The 22,303-nt window shown below is 34.1% G+C and overlaps 1 protein-coding gene across 1 annotated transcript in view; it reads right to left on the reverse strand.

Annotated features, from left to right (window-relative positions):
- Positions 1-22,303, reverse strand: part of pxb (putative Hedgehog signaling attenuator pxb) — a 667,281-nt gene that overhangs the window by 249,577 nt on the left and 395,401 nt on the right. The window contains exon 5 of the mRNA XM_089641132.1: positions 4,808-5,161. Coding sequence (XP_089497258.1) covers positions 4,808-5,142 — 335 coding nt within the window. The 5' untranslated portion in view covers positions 5,143-5,161. The remainder of the gene's footprint in view (positions 1-4,807; positions 5,162-22,303) is intronic.

Here is a 22,303-nt window from a genome sequence, read left to right on the forward strand (position 1 = left end):
CAGTATCTTTGTTGTGTCTCGTAAAACTTTATAGGACACGATGAATAATCAAGTTAGGTAATCAATGATTGCTGTATGACAGTTGATGGCTCATAATTGAGTTGATGGCCACCTCTGCTCTGAGGAAATTACCTAAATCATGGCGGCATCCATCAACTGAGATTAAGGCCCCTTGATTAATTCCGCCATTTCCATAAACTTGTTAAGATTATGGCCTTTTTGTAATGAAAGGAATAACCTACGGCAGAGGAGGGAAAACTGTTGCACGTGAGCCACTATTTGATATTGTTTAAATTTTCCCACTAAAACCTCTACAACGATAAGCTCTGGCATCATGAAATTTGCACAACTCTTTCTCTTTACAACTACGTAAAAAAAACTAAAAAAAAGGAGCAACATTTTTTTTACCTTGTCATTCAAATCAAATTTTAAAAAACGCCATAAAAAATTGCAAATTTACATTGTGGCGTCATGTTCCCAGACGTTCCCTTAGTATTCATAGACAATATTTTTAGTGATTCCCTTTGGGCGGGAGACCAATCGGTCTTCGGCCCCTTATGTAGCGGCATAATTTGCAGTCGGAAGCCCACTTAATTTGCACACTACAATAAACGAAAGAAGAAGAATAAAAATAAATCACTAAAATTGTATGCAACACCAAAGAAACAATTGGTTTTGAAACATGCCCATTATTTTGATTAAATAGTGCTATATACATAGTAATCTATTTTTATTAAAATAAAATAAAAACTTTCAAAAAATATCATTCATATCCTTGACATCTAATCTCGTCTCTAATCGTACCAGTAACGCTTATATTATATTAAGTACCCGAATTAAATCATTTAATATCGGTATCCATAGGTACAGACGTAATATTATATTTCACATTTACAAGGAAAAAAGCCTTTAGTCCTCACATAATTAATAAGGAAAACTCCCTTGCGATTAGTACTTCGAAAAAAAATATTTCTACAATAAGTTTGTTTTAATCTTTATCGGCGAAATGGCTATTCCTAGAAATAAAGTGAAATATCATATACCGTTTTCCATTACCAATCTTTTTTAGGATTTAAAAGAATAACAAAAGCGTAGAGCGACATATCATGACAAAAGGTTAAATATTTGGATTCTCAACGATTGTGATATTCAAAAGTGAAAATAATTGCTTTTATTAAATACATAAAAGATGTTTGCCATTTGGCTCAAACTCAATCAAGGCAACAAGAATAGAAAACACAGACGTGTCCATTTTATTTATCGCCACGAATAAACTACAAAAAATGAAAAGGCGACGGGAAATAACGATCAAGGTCCTTTTGGTGGAAATTTTGTTTGTAGTACCAACATGTGCATTTTTACGGATGGAATTAAATTGTAGATTGGAAAAGAAATATCCCTACACTGAGAAAATTCAGGGAAGAATATGAGATGCCGCTGAAGAAGAATCAGGCTCTGTGCGCTGAGGGCTAGAAAGTATTTCAGAACATTCGAGAATACCTCAAGATGCTTGTAAGTCCTGCCTATTCAGTGTTCGTTTATCTTCCATCTTGGAAGCTATGTCGAGTTTTCAAATCATGCGCATCGTTTATCAATGACGTCACTGATTTTGAACATCAAACGTGTTTTTGTTGTTTGTTTTTGGGGTGTTATGCCGTGTTGCGCTAACTCCTTCTTTAACCGACGTTTCGGACAGCGTTGCAGTGTCCATCATCAGGGCAGATCCGGTAGACATCATCTTCGGATCTACCGGAGAGGCCGTGAGAATCTAAAAAACTTACCTATCAAACGTGTTCTTCTGATAAACTGCGCCCTAACTAAAAAACAGAATTTGAAAAAAAAATACTCTAATCGTTATTCCCCGACACCTTTCGAATATTTGCATCGGCGTGGACAAGTGCCATGTCCACTCTAAACTTTTATTTGGAATGGCGACTAAAATCAGCAAATATTTATATCGAGGAATGAAATTCATTTATATGTGAACCTTTCGGAGAAGGCTAAAAGTGTTCTGAAACGAAAATAAAATGACTACCGAGAAAGTATTACTCTGAAATGGAAAAGCAATCCTCCTAATAACAAATATTAGATCAACTGCATTTCTTGTCTAACCAGAATATTTCAGTGATATTACGAAGTGGAGATGAGTAAATCTCTAACAAAGTTTACGTGCCTACATCTGAATTTATAAGTATACGCTAGCTGGTTTCGGCACAACCGTGCTTTCCTCAGGACAAACTGCACTGAACTCTTTTATTATAATTACGATTATAAGTACGGTTTTTCCGAAACCGGTTGGCTTTTTTATAAAATAAAGTAGTTTACGCAAAGTTATAGTATTTAATTAAAAATTAAATGTTTCAATTGGAGTATTTTCAAAATTGGCTTGTGTTGTAATCAGTAGTTATGTTAGAGTAAAATTAAGTACACAAAGTTGGAGCAAAAGATTTTTGGAGTAGTCTCAATGGAAAAATTTAATCAAAGAAAGAATCAAGATAATCAAAGAGAATCAAAAATAAAAGAAATTAAAAGATATTCAAAGAATTTTTGGAATATTCCCAGTAGAAAAATTTAATCATAAAAGAGTCAAGAGAATAAAAAAGAATCAAAATAAGTTTAGTTAAAGGATTTTTGTAGCAGTCTCAGTAGAGAAATTTAATCAAAGAAAGAATCAAGAGACTCAAAAAGGATGAAAAGAAGTTCAGTTAAAGGATTTTTGGAGCAGTCTTAGGTAGAGAAATTTAATCAAAGGAAGAATCGAGAGAATCAAAAAGAATCAAAAGAAGTTCAGTTAAAGGATTTTTGGAGCAGTCTCAGTAGAGAAATTTAATCAAAGGAAGAATCGAGAGAATCAAAAAGAATCAAAAGAAGTTCAGTTAAAGGATTTTTGGAGCAGTCTCAGTAGAGAAATTTAATCAAAGGAAGAATCGAGAGAATCAAAAAGAATCAAAAGAAGTTCAGTTAAAGGATTTTTGGAGCAGTCTCAGTAGAGAAATTTAATCAAAGGAAGAATCGAGAGAATCAAAAAGAATCAAAAGAAGTTCAGTTAAAGGATTTTTGGAGCAGTCTCAGTAGAGAAATTTAATCAAAGAAAGAATCAAGAGAGTCAAAAAGAATAAAAAAAAGTTCAACTGAAAATTTGAAAGTTTCGGTAGAAAAAAAAAACAAAATATATAAAAAAATAACAAAAAAGTTCCATCAAAGGATTTTTGGAATAGTCTCAGTAGAAAAATTGAGTTGCAATTATGGTTGCAGTCCCATGATTGTGTATTAAATTATTGGGTAGCATCTAACTTCAGGTACATATATCCTGGGAATAGTTTGTGGTTCCCTGAATGATGCCCGTTTGTTAACTAGGAGATAAAGCTCGACAAGCGTAATACGAGATTTACAGGCAATGTAATGTTACTGAGACGGTGATAAGGCTTCGTCTGCAACCATTATGATGTTATTATCTCGAAACAGATAAATTTCTAGGCATGACAACGGCGAATTATAAGTAGTTAATGTGAAATTTGTAGAGATCGTGGAGATTACAAGGAGGTAATGTCAGTGGGGTAGGAAGTAAATTATTTGCCCCTGGGTGAGATGGTTAAAGCGGGCGCTTCTCTTTCATGACGAAAGTTTATTTATTTATCAATATTCCTCACATCAGATAGAGTCAGTTTGTATGTTGTAAGGGAATACTAATGATTTAAACAGTCTAAGGAAGGATTGTTTCGTAGAATTTGAAAATAATTCTCAAATTTCAAAGTTGATTTTAAAGATCTATGAAGGTTCTATTCAAGTTCTGTTATTGTATCATTACTGGCCAGTTGTTTCACAAAACTGAATTGATGAAAGAACTTGAACAGAACCTTCAGAGATCTTTAAAATCAACTTTGAAATTTGATGAATTTTTCAGATTCTGTGACAAAACCCGTCCTTAGAGAGTGCTTTTAAGATATAATTCTCATTTATGACTAAAACTAAAATTAATGTGTTTTTCTGAAGCAATAAAACTCTTAAACGTAAACTGTCATGAGGCAGCTTGCAATGTAATTCCATGGTGAGCTAACGAGTTTCTACCCATTTAACTGTAATAAAATAAAAATGGACGGCATGTACTATGTTTTATTTCCATCAACTGTTTTATATGAAAACTGGGTTGAAACTACTCGCATTTCATAAATAATCGTAGAAAAATTATTTATTCTCCTATATGTATCGCTCCTTCGTATCTTCAAGAAAGAAGCAATATATATAGGGACTTAAATACGTTAAAAATCATTTTCATAATCGGAAAAACGAATGGCTAGTGAGTAAACAATTAAAAAATACTAAGATACACCTGCCACCATTTCCAAGGGGAGAAATCAACACTATATATTGTATTTTTATTTATTTTTTTAGTAAATCGGTTTTTACCGACAATATTAATAAATCACTTTAAACGTCACATAAATAAAAATAGCGTTGTGGTTACATAAAATAAACAACTTAATGCGTCATTACAATAGTTTGGTTTTAACAATGATCATGAACGCCTAAACAGCTGTCACCATAACAAAACTAAATTACTTAACACAAAAACTAAACACTAAATGCAACAACAATAAATACATGTTTGTCCTAAATTGCAGAAAATCTGTCGTTTATTTCTATACAAGCTTGTGATTTGACCATGTCGATTTGCACAGTGTTATCAGTTTAGAATTTATAGACAAACTCTTCTGATTTCTGCTCGGAACGTCGTTTCATAATGCTATGATATATGTAATTATTTCTAAAAGTATAGCTTGGTTAGCGCAAATATTTCTGTTCATACCTGTTGTAGTCTTGGTCCCAAGTATCCCCGTTGTTCGAGTATGGATCTGGCTGAAGCAATAATCGCTGAGCCACTGGTTCCGGTAAATGGGGATAGTCCGTTTGCGAGTCTCGCTCTTTCTGTAAGTCTTGCTCTCTCTCCAGGTCCTGGACTTGTTTTATCCGGGTAGGCCGCTCCGTCGAAGCCTGTTTTCGGTTGGAGGGGCGCTCAGTTGTGGAACCTTTCCTCCTCGAAGGCTTCTCGGCTTGTTGGGCCCTTGTCGAAGGCTTCAGGGGAAGGTTGTGCTCTTTCAGTGGCTCCACTGCGCCACTCTCTTCGGCCCGGGTCTGATCCATGCGATTACCGACACAATCACTGCGAACAAAATAAATAAATCAGTGGAAAATCAATTTTATGATTGAATAACAAAACAAAACAGAATAGCAATTAACTAACTTACTATCCTCACGCCGTTTCTTCGCAGGAGTAGGCGAAGAGGACGGACCGCCAAAATACTCGGTCATGGCACACACTCTTTGCCACATTCTCATTCACACATTGTTTCATACATGTTCATCTATTATTCTAACTCCTAACGTGGCCCAACTCAAGTATATGATTCATATAATCGTGCCATATCTTCCCCAGGCGTCCACGACTACTTCTATAATTCACATTTGCGTCATACAATATTCTCCTTATACTCCTTTCTTCATTCATTTGCTCTACATGCCAAAACCATTTTTTTAATCTTAATAATTACAACAGAATACTATAAAACCAGATCATTGAAGAAAAGTGGTAAAAACGAAACTAATTCAAACCTATTATATCACCATGTTCCGTCTGTTAATGTTTTGTTTTATCCGGTTACTGAATTTTTTATAAATATATCCAAATGTATCAAATCGATTCAACTATATGTACCTGTGTATAAACAACTAAACTAACCTAACCTAACAACACCCAACCAATTATTTAACCGTATTCTGTTTTGTAACTGTTCAGTTTTACCCAGTTACCCAATTTAATATAAGTATCTTCAAAGCGAGACGAGTAAAGGTGCCTATCTATATGACAAAAAACTAAACTTACACAATTAAACCTAAGATTTTACCATATTATGTTTTGTTATTGTTCTGTTTTATCCGGTCAACCAATTTGTAAAAGTGGGTGAAAATGATTAAAAGTAGTTGCTTATAATAAAATAATACAATATTAATAGAAGTCAAGATTTATTTCAGTGCAGAAATTCTGGGACTAACTACCATATGTATTCCTCTTTGTCCAGAATACTAATGAAGGGAAACAATTATACCAAATCAGTGGACATCTTCAATTTATATTTAAACAAATATAAAATGTTGTTAATGAAGCAATTCAGTTATGTACAATAAATAATGTATATTTCTTAATATTCATAGGTAAAAGCCCCGAAAAAGGGCGTTAATCAATTAATAATATCCACCGTATTGTTTGTTACTGTAAAATTATTGTTATTTCTCGGGAAAAAATAAAAAAAATTCATAATATACAAGTAAAGAATCAATATTTTATAGTTTAATATTCAAGTCTGACGCAGTTAAACCATTAGGGCGGTATTTTTAGACACTCCAACAAACTGAAATTAACATCAATTTTTCAATCTAGAATTTCAATATCAAAGCACCGTAATAAATGACTTAACTACGACTATCAAAAATTTCAAAATTCAAAAGGAGAATTCGAGAGTAAGTTTGGTACTAAAACTACTAATACATAGATATAATTAACAACAAGGAAGTGTAGAGTGAAATCATTTGAATTTATTTCGAAACAAAAGTTTCAAGTTTCTGTTATTTTCAAAAGATTTCAAGTTCTAAATCCGAAATCCTCGTAACATTTATTAAAGAAGGGTGGGTAATGCGTGTCTCCAGTGAAAAAAAAAGACAATTTGTAGTTCAGTTGTGTAAAAGACGCGTGAAATACGAATTTGTCTCGTAAATATGGCAACCCCACCCTCTACACCCTAGCTGTATAGAAACTACCCTAACTGAAAATATTCCGCGAATACGAAATGGTATTCATGCATCTTCGGATTTCTACGAGAATTTAAATACGAGTTTATCTGATACGAAATCTAACGACTTCGTTTTCAGAATATTTAATATTAGGAATACTCAGATACGACTATTGTGTAAAAGAACTACTTTACGGGAATTACGCTAGACACATTATATTATCTTAACAATAAGGTTAAGTAAAAAAAAAAAACATTTCTCCAAGAGTTATTTTCGCAATAAATTTGTAAGCGATTAGCACTTTCACAAGTATATTCATTTACAAACTGACGGTATGAATACGTGACGTCTAAACTCCGAGGATCTTACTGCTCAAGCAAAGGAGGTCGTTATGTGAAAAAATAAGCTTGGCTTAAAACCAAATAAGATATATACCCGTTCCAGAGTGGAAGATACTCTCAGTATCACCCTGGTGTAAGACCAGCATTCAGAATTGAAACGTTGCTTGAAATGGCTCTAGCCATGTTTAAGGACCAGATTTAAATAGCCAGGTACTCCCTTTCCACCTTCCTCTTCCACATAACTTTCCCCTCCCTATACTATCTTCAGCATCACAATATACCCCAATTGAGAATGTCATAGTCTCACTGGTTCCAGACGGTTGGGAGCAGTTGGGACTCTTGTGCGATATTCACATAAAAAAGGCAAAAACCAACACTAAGAGAGCGAAACAGGAGTGGTAAACGAGTGTAGAGGATGGATGGATGGAAAAAAAAGAAAAACCAGGAGCATATGGGTATCTATTATATATACCTATAGTATTTAGATACGGCACGATCAAGTGAATCAAATATTTGAGGCAGGTGCTGTGAAAATTAGGAATAATAGATGGTGAAGTATAAATGCGTGCAAAGACAAGAGTTTGTATTATTATTTCTCCCCAACGGAGAAATAATTAGTAAATTCTAAGTTGATAGCAAAAGATCAATTAATTAATTAGTATTTAACAGAACATTAAATACGTCGTCACTAGACGTCTGTAATTAAACTATGTAATAAAACTGGTTAGGTTTTTATTGCGAAACAAAAGCTTTACCTAGGTTACCAAAATTAATTCAATCAACCCTTAATAAGAAGTCTTGTTTACTTGTTTAAACAGATATCTTCTGATCGACGCCATATCTGCGATAAAACGCGTCGATTAGCCGCCCCGTCCTGAGTTAAGTACTCTTTTGTGACTGGTCCTATTAATCAGGGCTTCTGCTAAACAGCCGGCTGCAGCGTTGATTGGACGCTGCCGAACACGGCTATGATTGTTTACCTGGTCTACAGCTGTCGGGCGGCAAACAGCGGCGGCCATTTTGTCCGTTGATCTATATTCAACATTCAACATTTAACCTGCCGCGCGCAGCCGAGTCAACATATTGATCGAACAGCCAGAACGCGTGCTTTGACATGCCTACCTACATTAATTTTGCTAGTGGAAATGAAAATTATTGCTATATAGTTAAATTTGTTACACAATGTTCTGTATTTGTATTAAGGAAGCGGTTATATTCTGTGAGCCTGGTGTTAACCCTTAGTCCAATTTGATCCGTCGATTTAGATCGCAACCTATAGAAATTTCTATCTGTTTTATAGGGTTTTCGTAAATTCTATACAGGATGTATCAGCACGCACCGAAGAATTTCAACCTTATTTTTCCTAAGCATATGTGGAGTTAAAAATGTAGACGTAATTTTGTAATCCGATAAATTTTAATTATTTTTTTTATAAATATATATTTTTACAAGAGACTTCGCCACTAATGACACTGCCACATGTCGCAACAGATCACGTGATACACGCTTTTTCTAGCATGTACGGTGTTCGAGTGAGACTGAATGCGTATCACGTGATCCGCTAGATTGTACCCGGCGTTTAATTTAAAAAAAATATATCATTGGACAATGATTAATACATATTTTACTCCATTTTTAGTAAAATATTTATGCTCAGGATTCGCTGGATAAAATCTTTCGTGTACGTGCTGATACACCCTGTATAAGTACAAGCCTCGTTGAAAATACTGATTTTCTCGTCTTATTGACACAATCCAACGTTAGTTTCAGAAGCCAAAGAGCATACAATCAAGCTGATGCTCTAACAAAAACATTTATTTACCGAAAGTGTTTTGATAACCTTTTTAGAGAAAGCACTATCTTTTTTCCTAAATTGTATTGGTTCTCTACCAAAAAGAGTGTACTGGCTTTGAAATGTTTTATTTTAAAACGGTTTTCAGTTCGCAGAATCTGTATCGTTGTCAATATATACGCTGAATTTATCATGAAAACCATTTGGGTTGAATTGTCTCCCCGATATAAATGTGTATTTCAATTTCAAATATATATATTGAAAGACAGCTGGTTTTCCTGATGTCTATCATCCATTTTAGCATTTTAGATTCAATTGGGAGTGATCGATTTTCATAGTATTTTTGAAAGGATATGCATTTTTGACAGTTTAAGATTTTACGACAGATGCGTCTCTAATTTTGATTGCCTTTTTTATGATGTCGAGAGAGAAAATTTCATATATCTGACTTTAGGCTGTCTGACAGCCATCTTGGAAATAATGGATTCATCAAATCCTGACAAATCTCAACATCGCAATGTGCATAACATCAAAACTTCATTACAGTTCAGACAAATTAAGATGTAAATTTATAGGTAAGTAATTAGATTGCTACGTGTATTAAAACAACGATTTTTAGTATCTTTATTTTGTTATATAAACGGCAAAGGTACTTAATAACGTTGGCCAGTAAGGGAGCAAAAGGTTTCACCCCCTTCCTAAGTACCTATTTTACGAGAAGCACATAATTCTACAGAGTACGCGTGGGTATTAATTAAGTAGGTACACTAATGAATAACTGAAATCACGATAATGCTATAATTAAACACCGAATAGTACGAATTCCACCCTTACGCATCTGGCCCATTATTTATATATGTAAACTGTAAACCCACTCTTTATTCCTTCGTAGACAAACATTAAAGCAAAATATATTAATACATCAAACTACCCTCAGAGGTTCCACGGGGCGATGATTGTATCTTACTCTGATCAAACTTAATTATACGTAAATTATATTCGGTCTGGAAAGTAAACAAATAACGCAGATCTCGTAAGAATTTAACTTGAAGTTTAATCTTAACTTTGACGTAATTCGAATAATTTTCTCTGCCATATGAATTGTGAGATCTTAACTTTGCCATTTTATCTTTCTCTCGTATGATATTAATTTCTTGAGATAAAGCGAGGCTTGTCTACCAAGGGTTGGGGCCTGGTGGATGGTGCCTGGGCCTACCCCTAAACTTGATTATATTCTCGGGACTTGGGAGAAAGTATCACAGGAAGAGCAAGCCTTATTACCCACTTGATCGAAAGATTAAGACGAGAAATTGAAATTTAATGTTAAGTGTTCTGAAGAAGTTGTACGGTTTTAGGTATAAAAACCGAAATTTCAATATAATATTAATATTTTTCATATAATATAATATTTGACGGCCGGCATAGTCCAGTGGTAAAGCATTGGACTGCCATTCCGAAGGTCGCGGGTTCGAACCCGGCGTGCGCAAATAAATTTTATTTGATTAATTTGTGTTATTTCACAATTAATTAATTAAAATAATATATAGTATATTTGCGGCACGTTCCAGAGTGGAAGATACTACCAGTATCGCCCTGGTGTAAGACCACCATTCAGAATTGAAACGTTGCTCCAAATGGCTTTAGCCGTGTTTAGTGACTAGATCTGAATAGCCAGGTACTTCCCCACCTTCCACTTTCCCTTCTCCACTTACCTTCAGCCTCACAACATCCCCCAATTGGGGATGCCATAGTCTCACTGGCTCCAGACGGGAGCAGTTGGGACTCTTGTGAGGTATTCACTATAAAAAAAAATATATATATATACATAAAATTCTATTTTTTTAATATTAAGAAACATATCACTGCCCGATTTTACAATTCATAAATTTGAAATAAAGAATCGTGATTGCAATAACTAGAAAAAATGAAAAAGTTAAAATTTTTATACCCGTACACCAACATGCTTGATAAATTATTGCACGTCGCGTCGGTCGATGATTAAGATTGTAAGTACAAGCAAATAAATGATTTTATAGGAACTCATATGTTATTCAAGTCAATTATATTCAATTCAAATCGATTCAGTTTATTCATTTTAAAAACAATGCAAAATTGTTAATTGTAATGCGTTTTTAAAACACTTTTGGTAATACAAATTATAACATTAATATAAATCAAGTATACTATATATTAACTATATATTAACTATATATCAACTTTATATCAACTATACTAGTAATAATAGAGCTTGCCTTTAAAGGCAGCTTCAGTGATGATAAAAATGTCGATATCCGAATTGATTCTGTTCAACAGCAAGATTGCTCTCCCCACAGGCATATGTATCGATTAACCATATACAGCGTTATTAGTTAATTTTGCTCAAAATTCTGCCTAGATACAAGTTCGCCTAGTGAGGCAGGTTGTGTCCAAGTTAAACATAACTACTATCATTTTCGCTTTATTACTGTGCTATCATACACTTTTCTATTACTGTTCCAATATAAATTTTTCTATTACTTTGCCACTATACATGTTTCTATTAATGTGCCATTATACATTTTTCTATTCATGTCCCACTATACATTTTTCCATTACTCTACCAATATAAATTTTTCTATTAATGTGCCATTATACATGTTTTTATTACTGTGCCATTTTATACATTTTTCTATTCATGTGCCACTATACATATTTATATTACTGTGCCAATATAATTTTTCTATTACTTTGCCACTATAAATGTATCTATTACTGTGCCATTTTACATTTTTCTATTCATGTCCCACTATACATTTTTCCATTACTCTACCAATATATATTTTTCTATTAATGTGCCATTATACATGTTTTTATTACTGTGCCATTTTATACATTTTTCTATTCATGTGCCATTATACATTTTTCTATTACTGTGCCAATATAATTTTTTCTATTACTTTGCCACTATAAATGTATCTATTACTGTGCAATTTTACATTTTTCTATTCATGTCCCACTATACATTTTTCCATTACTCTACCAGTATATATTTTTCTATTAATGTGCCATTATACATGTTTTTATTACTGTGTTTTTATTACCCACTTTAAATTTTTTATTACTGTGCCATTTTACATTTTTGAACTACTGTTGTATATCTAATGTTACCTTGAATAGTATTTATATTCGTGTTATATTTTTGATGATAAATATATGAAAAGGAATAAGTAAAACAGTAAAATAATAAAAGAATTGGAACTTTGAATCTCAAAATGATTCACGGTTTTACAAAATATTTTTTGGTCGTATTCGATAACAGGTAAATACGAGTGGCTAGTGATTAAAATAGTATTCGAAACATTATAAACCATTTCAGATGGTGACCGGATAACTCGCCAAAATGAAAATTTAACTCACCTTTAAAAAGTGATATGTCATGAAAAGTGATGAAACAAAAATTATGTTAAATGGGTTATGTAGGTCAGGTTTATATGTTAGTTGGTTATCGCTTTTAATGACTTTATATCACTTATTAAGGTGTGTTGATTTGTCATGGAAAGAGTTTTTATGGTTCAATACAATGATAATTCAACACGAGGTAAGAATATTTTTTTTTTAAATTTAATGAACAGATAATTTTTTTTCGTGTTTTTATCAATCTGTTGGGAATTTGGGCGCCGGGTTTATTTTGTTTGGGAATATTTTAAATACGTTGACTTTGCAACAGTAATCTTACAAAATCTCAAAATAAATACAATCTTGTTCAACCATGCATTCCTCCTATATTCACCGTTTACGAGGACTTTTGCACGTTCCAACTCCAACGGAGCGTCGAAATAATGACACGACAGTCAGAGATCATCTCAAAGAACTGCAGTTGTAACATGAATTGAGATAAATGCACGCTGCATGTTTTGCTATCCCCGGTGCAATGAATAAAAGCTTCAGAAAACATGCAGTTGGTTGGACTTCTGAGATTTTACATAAGAAAAAGCTCTTGTGTATGGAAAATGCAAACACTGCAAATCTTTTGTTAATTCAAGGGAAAGCTTAAAGAGGAATAATTACGATAAGTTATCTCAATATTTGCAGTCTTGTGAAGTAACGAAGATGTATTTTACTGAAAAATAATAAAAAATTGTTTCGTTGGATTTTTTATTATTAATAAAATTGTTAAACATTGTGAGGGTACCTCACTTGCATTTATGTTAAAAAATTCTAAACAAACTACAATGAATGCATTTTGACGGCCTCCGTGGTCGAGGGATAAGGGTAGCTAATGGGAGCTAATGTGAAAAATCTTTGTTTATGTATATCAATAAATTATAATTACATGTGATTAATAAGGCGTTGATGTTTTTTAGGAAAGAAAGGGGAAGTTTTGGGAATGAAAAAGTTATAAGGGGTGGGTAGGAAAATGGGGATCAGTATGTCCAGGAGTGTCGAACAAATGAATTCATCCATGCGGTGTAAGTCGATGCTCTGAGCGAGTCCTGCTGGAGAAGTCAAAAGGTCTCTCCCGTTCCGGCCTGCCACGCAGTTGGTGGGTAGACGAATCATGGCGTAAGACCCGGACAAAGAAACTCTTTGGGTGATCTACGGCAGAGATGTTGGTTATCACATAAATGGTTCCCGGTGTGGCGATACCCATACAAATTAAAAGAAGAAGAAAGACGTAATAGTTTTCCAAGTTTCATGTTTGGTTCATGTTTGTATAAGCATTTTTTAAGTCGAACCAACGTTTCAAGCAATAACAAATTATATTATTTACATAATGATGATAAAAAAACATGAACCTTTAACACGTTTTTCCCTTATAAAATTACGCGGTACCAAAAAATATTGGAAAAAGTGTTTGCACGGGAAAATCTCGAGTTAAACCAAAAAAATATCGCAACCTTTCGAGTAAAACAGTAGGCACACAATATCACGTTGTAGGACCGCAAATAATACGATTTGTAATATCATGTTAGTCCCAAATTCACGGCATTTTTTGCGGCGGTTGGCCAATTAGGGACTAGGGGTCAATGCTTGGTTTTGTTTGAACAGATGCTCATTAGTGGACCTGACCCATACATATACTTTCGGTTGAACCAGACACATAGTTGGTTTTGCCGGAGATACACATAGTTAGTTAGTTTTGCTGGGAAAATATACGGTTGGTTTTGTCGGGAAAACACATAGTTGGTTTTGCCGAAGAGATAAAGTTGGCGGGTAAGAGATGGCATAGTCTGTAAGGTCAGGGGTGGGTTAGAGCAGGTGTCGTAAAGCTCGGATGGGGTTAAATGAGAAAACCTACGTCACGACAAGTATGAAATAATGGCTGTAAGTAGATTGGGGCATGTGTACATAATTCAATACAAAAAGCTTGGTTTTCTTCTGTCGGTAGAAATAAAAAAAAATTGTACTTTGTCAAAAATCGATGCTTTACATTATACGTATAGATAACTTTTTTGAGTTACGTAATATTTTCTCCGTAATGGTATTTTGTAATTTTTCTTTATGACTTCGCGATGATACAAAGAAAAATCATTTTCTTTTTCAATTGAATACCTCCGTGGTAGAGTGTAAAGCTCCTTGGCTCTGTTTTCAGAAGTTACGGGTTCATGACCCAACGTGGGCGAAAAGGACTCAAATTAATTTGTGGTTTTTTACCAATTTATTGATTTAAAAAAAAATTGAATACATGCGGTACGTTCTAGAATGGTAGATACTTTCAGTATCGCCCTAAAAACATCGCGTAAAGAACACCATTCACAATCGAAACGTTGATTGAAATGGCTTGGGCCGTGTTTGGTGACCAGATCTGAATAGCCAGGTACTTCTCCACCTTCCTCCTCCCCATTTCCTTCCCCTCCCCACTACCTTCAGCTGCAGAACACACCCCAATTGGGGATGCCACAGCCCCACTGACTCCAGACGATTGGGAGAAGTTATAAATCACACTTTTTTTAATGCTACTAGGTGAAAAATGGAAATTGGCTAAGTCATTATAAATCTCCTCAAATTATTAGAGATTTTTAATAAATAAGCAATATTCATTTTTCTCCGTGTAAGTTTGAATAGCTACATATTTATTAATCATCCTCTTTCCATTCTCCATTCCTTCCCTCGCTTATTTCAGACTCATAATATTCTACAAACAAGATTACCATAGTTCCATTGCCAGTCATCTCATATATTCTTGTGTACATAGTATTTTTAAAAGTCTGCCTTATAAACTTGGCATATTTAGCGGCGTTCAAGTGAATTTTCTCCTTAAAACAGTGTTGCCTTCCGAAGCAGACTGGCCGTCTGTCAGTATTCTGACTATCTTTACTGTCTTAACTCTTCTCTCCACTCTCTTCTCTCTACTCGGCAGCTCGCTAGAGAGACGTCGAATGTTTGGAGCATACTGCTTCCAAAACAGATAACCTCAAGCTTATCTCAAATAAACTGCTGAGAAAATATTATAAAAGGACGAAAAATAATTATGTATTTATTTATTATAGACGCTTAAATTTTGTAAAATAATAATACGTACACTTTAATGCTTTTCTTACTGTTTGTGAGCTAATATGGAAAAGTGTGGCTTTCACAAAAAAAATTATGAACAAAAATACTAAATAGAAATAAATTTTTCAAAGTAATATTCCAGAAACCTGACTGTGTTTTTTCTCAGCAAAATAATTCAATATGCGATTGATTTGGTCGTTATTGCGTTCTAATCGTTCGTACCCGGTTTCATTCGAGTTTAAAAATTATTTTCTTCAAATATTGTTCCTTAATGAATAGTAATTGAAAAATTAAACAATAAAGAGTATTGTCTTAGAAAAGTATTTCAAATTATATTAATAATACAAAAATAAACATCTATCTATTGACATAATAAGATATATTTTGCAGAAGAGTGTCGGTGGTGAGGAGACGGGCGGGCTGGGTTTGTTTGTTTTTAATACAAATCTACAGTTTTTTTTCGAAATAGATGAAATTTTGCACATTTGTCCTTCAAAACAAGTGGAAGGTCACTATTTACATATACACAGAAAAACTTTAGGTAATTTAAGTTAGTTTTAAAAACGCTATTCAGTGTAGCGAATTTTATAGAATAAGCACATACTTAAAAAGTGGACGTTATGAAATAAAACTGTTGAAATAAACAAAATTATATATTTGTGTTGAGAAGCTTTCGTTTAGAAGTCTAGACATGGGGATTTTTGGCTATTTCTAGAGATACTATTATTTATTACCAATTGCACTGCAAAACACAAATCTATATTTATATCTTTGTGAATACAGGAAATTTGTCAATTTAAGAGTGAATTTATGACGGCCTCCGTGGTCGAGAGGTAAGGCTCGCGACTAGCAATCCGGTAATTGAGGGTTCAAATACTGGCGTGCGCAAGTAAATTTTATTTGATTAGCTTATGTTATTTCACAATTTATTAATTAAAAATAATAAAAGGTATATTTGAGGCATGTCCCAGATCGGGAAATTCTCAGTGCCGACTTGTTGTAAGACCAACATTCAGAATTGAAACGCTTGAAATGGCTTTAGCCGTATTGAATAGCCTGGAACTTCCCCGCCTTCCTATTTCATAATCTTTACCACACTACCTTCAGTCTCACAATATATCCCAATTGGGGATGCTATAGTCCCACTGGCTCCAGATGGTTGGGCGTAGATATTCACATTGAAAAAAATCATAATATTACGCGTCTATTTTTGGGGTCACGTTAATCAAACAATCATTATTAAATGGAATTCGCACTAAATGCAGTAATTACTATCAAACGTGGCAAAGGCTGGAAAGGGTGGAAAGGCTGGCAGTCCACCTAGTAGTTTTGATACCAATCTTCATACTCATAAAATGTGCAGGTGAAAGAATAAAATATCCTAATACTTACTTAATTTTAATATTGCATGCTAATTTTTTCGGTCATAACATTAATATGTGTCTCAATTAGAATTATGAGATTCAAAAATAATGTAAGTCTGATACAAGCATTTTTTTTTTTTTTTTTTTTTACAGTATTACCGCACAAGAGTCCCAACTGCTCCCGTCTGGAGCCAGTGAGACTATGGCATCCCCAATTGGGGTATGATGTGAGGCTGAGGGTATTGGGGAGGGGAGGGAGATGGGGAAGAGGAAGGTGGGGAAGTACCTGGCTATTCAGATCTGGTCACCAAACACGGCTAAAGCCATTTCAAGCAACGTTTCAATTCTGAATGGTGGTCTTACACCAGGGCGATACTGAGAGTATCTTCCACTCTCAGTATCGCCCGATTGAGAAAGTGCGAGCGGTTTTTACATGTAGAGGATTGGCGAAGAAAATATTAAAATATAAATAGTGAGTACCGTACAAGAGTCTCAACTGCTCCCAACAGGCTGGATCCAGTGAAACGATAGCATTCCTAAATGGAATATGTTGTGAGGCTGAAGGTAGAGGAGAAGGGGAAGGGGGTGGAAAAGATAAAGACAGTGGAAGTACTTGGTTATTTAGATCTGTTACCAAAGACGACTAAAGCCATATCGCCACACATATACAATCCACACCGCAAATATACTACTTATTATTTGAATAAATACGTTAAAAAAAGATCGATTAAAATTTATTTGTGCACGCCGGGATTTGAATCCGCGAGCTCCGGATTCGTAGCCGAGGATCAATCATGGAGGCTTAAGAAAACAATATTTTATATTGTAATAAATAAAAACAACATTTTTTAAGAATTCGTCAGGATAATTGTTTGTAAAGTAAAGAGCCTATTTCAAGACATACTTTAGTGGATTTCTATCCTTTGGTGATTTAACATCAATTTTCAACAAATAAACAAAGTTAACATTTTCGTGCGTTTTTTTCTAGAAGCGTGTGAAAATATTTTCACCTACAATCACCGACGTAATAAAATTACAGAATACAATCATCCCCCACAAACCCCCCGAAAGCACCCTTAACAAATCCAGCCAACCAAGCCGAGACACCAGGATAGCCAGAGATTGAAGAGTCGAGGATCACAGAGAGCAGGGAGGGTGCAAAGCTTTCGAGGCAATAATAATAGTTGATCTAATTCGGGCGGGGACTCCAGAAGGGGAGTTTGGGGGATGTTTGGAGATATTTGGGAAATTTCGGGAAATTGTTCGCACCGATGACTGGCGCTACCGATGAAAGCTTGTGTCGAGGGAAACACGTGTTTTCTCGCATAAAGGCGAGAAGCGTGGGGAGATTTTTGAACCCACACTTGTGTTAAGTGTAGGGTGCGCGTAAGAGTTCCTAAAAGGAATGTGGATACACTTAAGTGTATTGAGATGTGAAATGTTGGCTATACAAAGTTATTTTCGTTAAGTTACAATACATTTCTTGGCCAAAAATATTGAATTTTTTTCATATAATACAAAAATAGGATTCGGCTCTCCACTTGAGATCTCATACTCTATTGCACTCTCACTTCTAAACTGGTGATAATCAAACTGGGAAAATAGCAGAGATGAAGAACTAGAAGTAGTGAAACACCACTTATCATAATCAAAACGTTGCTTGAAATTCTAAAAGCATTGTTTGATGAATGTAAATCTGAATGTCAGGTATTTTACAATCTTTTCTTCGGCCTTATTTCGAACGTCATAGACTCAGAGGCTTTGGCTAGTATGAAGCAGTTTGCAATCAAAGGTAGGCTACGTGAAGTTTTCGAATTCGTAAGTAATTAAAAATGTCTTTTATCATCTTCACATACGTAACCACATTTTTGTGGTTTGAATTCTGCTTAACTGTCGAATTGCCCGGTTATTGTAGTGAGCTCAACAATATGTAGATACAAGATATTCACATTTAAACAAAAGGAAAAAAAAACGAACTTCAAAAATCATGTTTCATTCAGAATCATTTGTTATTTTTAAATACATCTATTTAAATTTCACAGTTGTTTTTTTGAATTAATGTATGAATAAATTGGAATTTTGGATTTAGAAATTAACCCACTTTCCGACATCCGATCGAGCTGATTCTCGGGAAATAGACTTATTGTCTCAGTCAAATCTATATTTTTTGAGTTTCAGAAGATATTTTATAAGTTCACAGCAGTTATAGAGCCAGTACCTCTGGAGGAAGGTTCATTTCCCAGTTAAATAAAAAAATATTTAACTTAATATATATAAAAATCACGTATCACTGTTATGTGGTCACACACGCTAATCTCCGAAACCGCCCAACCGATTTCAAAGAAATTTTTCGAATGTGTATGGTTGGTTCCAGCTTGAAATATAGTATCTTTTTGGACCCGATAGGTGGCGCTGTTGTCAAGATCTAAAAAAAAGGTTCAACAATATATTTTTTTCTGCCCTAGCCCACTAGTATATTAATGAATAGATGTAATCTAATAAAAAAAATATTTGTTTTTACGGGGTTGTTTTTTTTCTCAATTTTCCAATTAATATATATGCAATTAAAATTTTAAATCCGTCTCGAAAGGTAACCTCTGACATCATGAAATTTGCAAAGCTCCTGATAGTTACTGCTAGCTTAGTGTTTAAAGTTTCATGGATAGAGGAGGATGTTTTACACCGAAGCATTTCAATTAATTTTGTTTACCAAAAATGCAGCTTTTCTGGTTCCCATGAAACCGATTTCCCCAACAACCTATCAACCACGTGTTTGAACGAGGTTTATGATTTCAATTAATTTTCTGGTCACCCTGTCAAAATCCACATTATAAAGTTTACCCTTTGTGCAAACTAAGCTAGGGAAATTCCCTGCATTTTATGGAAAGTATTCGGAAGGTTTTTATATACTGCCAGCAGTAGCTCCTAGCGCTTTGCTTTGAACCTGGTTTGAAAGTATTTGGTAAACGTAAACAATGGCCGACACGAAATAGGAGTGAAAAAGCTCACGGGTCGGCATTTTGTTTTCTTCATGAAAGCCTTGAATTTATTTTTATTATTTTTTGCTTTGTAAACGAAGCCATGTTGCAACTGGAATCTGATCACTTGTTAGTGGGTTTTAAGCTTTAATAAAATATATATAAAGTGCCCTTTCCATGGTGTAATTTTTGCACCATTACTTACTTGGTGGTATACTTTTTAATCGATTACTTAATAGGTGTCACAGCGCGTAACATACATGACAAAATGAGTATTGCTAATTTAGTAAGAACATCTTTAAATTGTTGGTTATCTTGTTCAAAACGAGAATGCAGGCGTTAACGAATGAATGAACAGGTTTTCTTTCAAAATTTTAGTAAATTAGAAAAAAAGCGATTTTTGGGTTGAAATTTTAAATTTATATAAGATAAATTGTTATTCAATTAAATGATTTGTAATTTTAATTTACGTCCATCAAACAATAATTTGTTTTTAAATTTGTATTTCATTATATTTACGTAGTCGGTAAGGAAGGAAATCAATAGAATTTAAGAAATTGCCTCTAAAATAATGCAATATCTTTAATGGCAATTTCTATTTGGTAGGGTATTTTGGCCTCATATCCAAATTTAAGTTTATGTTGAAAAGGACTGCGCAGCCGTTCCTCCTAAGATATCACTTGAGCAGATTGCATGCATTATATTTTAGGTGATGTTACACAGTTTTGATAATAGACACAAGACCCACAACCATTCGCAACCGTCAGGAACCAGTGAGACTGTGGCATCCCCAGTTGGGATACGTTGAGAAGCCGAGGGTAGTGGGGAAGTGAAGGAGAAGAGAAAGAAGAAGATGGGAAAGTACCTGGCTATTTAAATCGGGTCATCAAACATGGCAAAAGCCATTTCAAACAACGTTTCGATACTGAATAGTGGTCTTCTTCAGGGCGATACTGAAAATATCAACCACTCTGGAACGTGCCTCAAACATACCTACTAAATTTCATTTAAAATTAATAAAATGTGAAATGCCAAAAAATTATTCGAAAAACATTTTTGAATTCGTTACTTTATTTGAAGTCTAAAATAATTTTAGGTCTAAAAGCAGGTCTCTTTTATTTTTTTGAAACCTGACCTTAACATTCACACAGCAACGTCGTCGGAACACAAAATAGGAAACACCCTTTAAATGAGCGAGAAACGAAATTACGTTCAAATTACAAAATGAAACCATTTCAAAGAGATACCAAGGCATGCGCCACATAAAATGACCCCAATCCGAACATACGAACAAATAAGAAAGCACCCATCAAGAGGGACGTAAGACGTAAGGAAGAATGTATGCTTTTATTAAAAAAACGAGCAGGATTCGTACACAGTACAACGGCGAGAGAGACTTTGACGAGCTTTTTGAGCTTCTTGCTTCTTCTGCTATGGCGCCTTGTAGAATACAACAATGAGGCGTTCTGTGTTTTTGTTCCTCTTCCCTTTGAGTCCCTGGACCAGTGCTTGAGATGAATTTCGGCTTGAGTTTTTCTTTATCTCCTGCCCAGGCTCCTTTGTATCGCACAAAGGTCCCGATCCTCAGTTATTTGATTCTTTCAGTCTGAAGCCTCCAAATTACGGCAGGGATATAATGGATGGAGCTTATTTTTTACGCGACAAAGTCATTTATTAGAAATGCTTGTATTATTTAGACACGAGATGCTTTTCTATAAGATTGGATAAAGATAACTTACAACGAATTGTTTTAGGTTTCACGACTCCAGTAGTATTTGTATTATTTAGACATGAGATGCGTTTCTATAAAATTGGATAAACATAGCTTACAACGAATTGTTTTAGGTTTAACGACTCCAGTAGTATTTGTATTATTTAGACATGAGATGCGTTTCTATAAAATTGGATAAACATAGCTTACAACGAATTGTTTTAGGTTTCACGACTCCAGTAGTATTTGTATTATTTAGACATGAGATGCGTTTATATAAAATTGGATAAACATAGCTTACAACGAATTGTTTTAGGTTTCACGACTCCAGTAGTAGAACGATAAGCATAATAACAAAAAATCACCGGCAATGTAATTATATCTGCAATATGTAAAAAAAGTTTTAGAACGACATGGATTTATTTGCGTTGTAATACTATTCTTGGGTCAGCAAGGTTCCATTCGCAAATTTCGTGATCCGAGAAAAAAAATTACATTTATGAAAAATATGTATAATCTTTACGTTTCAGGGTAAATGGAAAATACGTAATAATCTATACGTTCATAGAGAGCGTTCAATTAATTACTTAATGAAAAATACTTTTGGCAAGTTTTAAAATATTAGTAGGAATTATTTTTTTACGCATGTACATATGGAAGATTAATATGAATAAATTGTTTTGTCCGTATTCAAACTCAATTCTTCCAAACAATAATTGATTGAATCATCGATACTACGATACAGTATTGAATTTGAATGCCTTTCTTGAAAGAATTGAGTTTTTATACTGAAAAACTATTTATTCATATAGCACATGTACGCGCGCAAAAGAATAATTATTCTTAATATTTTAAAG

Source organism: Hesperophylax consimilis, chromosome 16 (genome assembly GCF_061612785.1).
Source record: "Hesperophylax consimilis isolate HC1 chromosome 16, BYU_Hcon_1.0, whole genome shotgun sequence".
Taxonomy (NCBI): domain Eukaryota; kingdom Metazoa; phylum Arthropoda; class Insecta; order Trichoptera; family Limnephilidae; genus Hesperophylax; species Hesperophylax consimilis.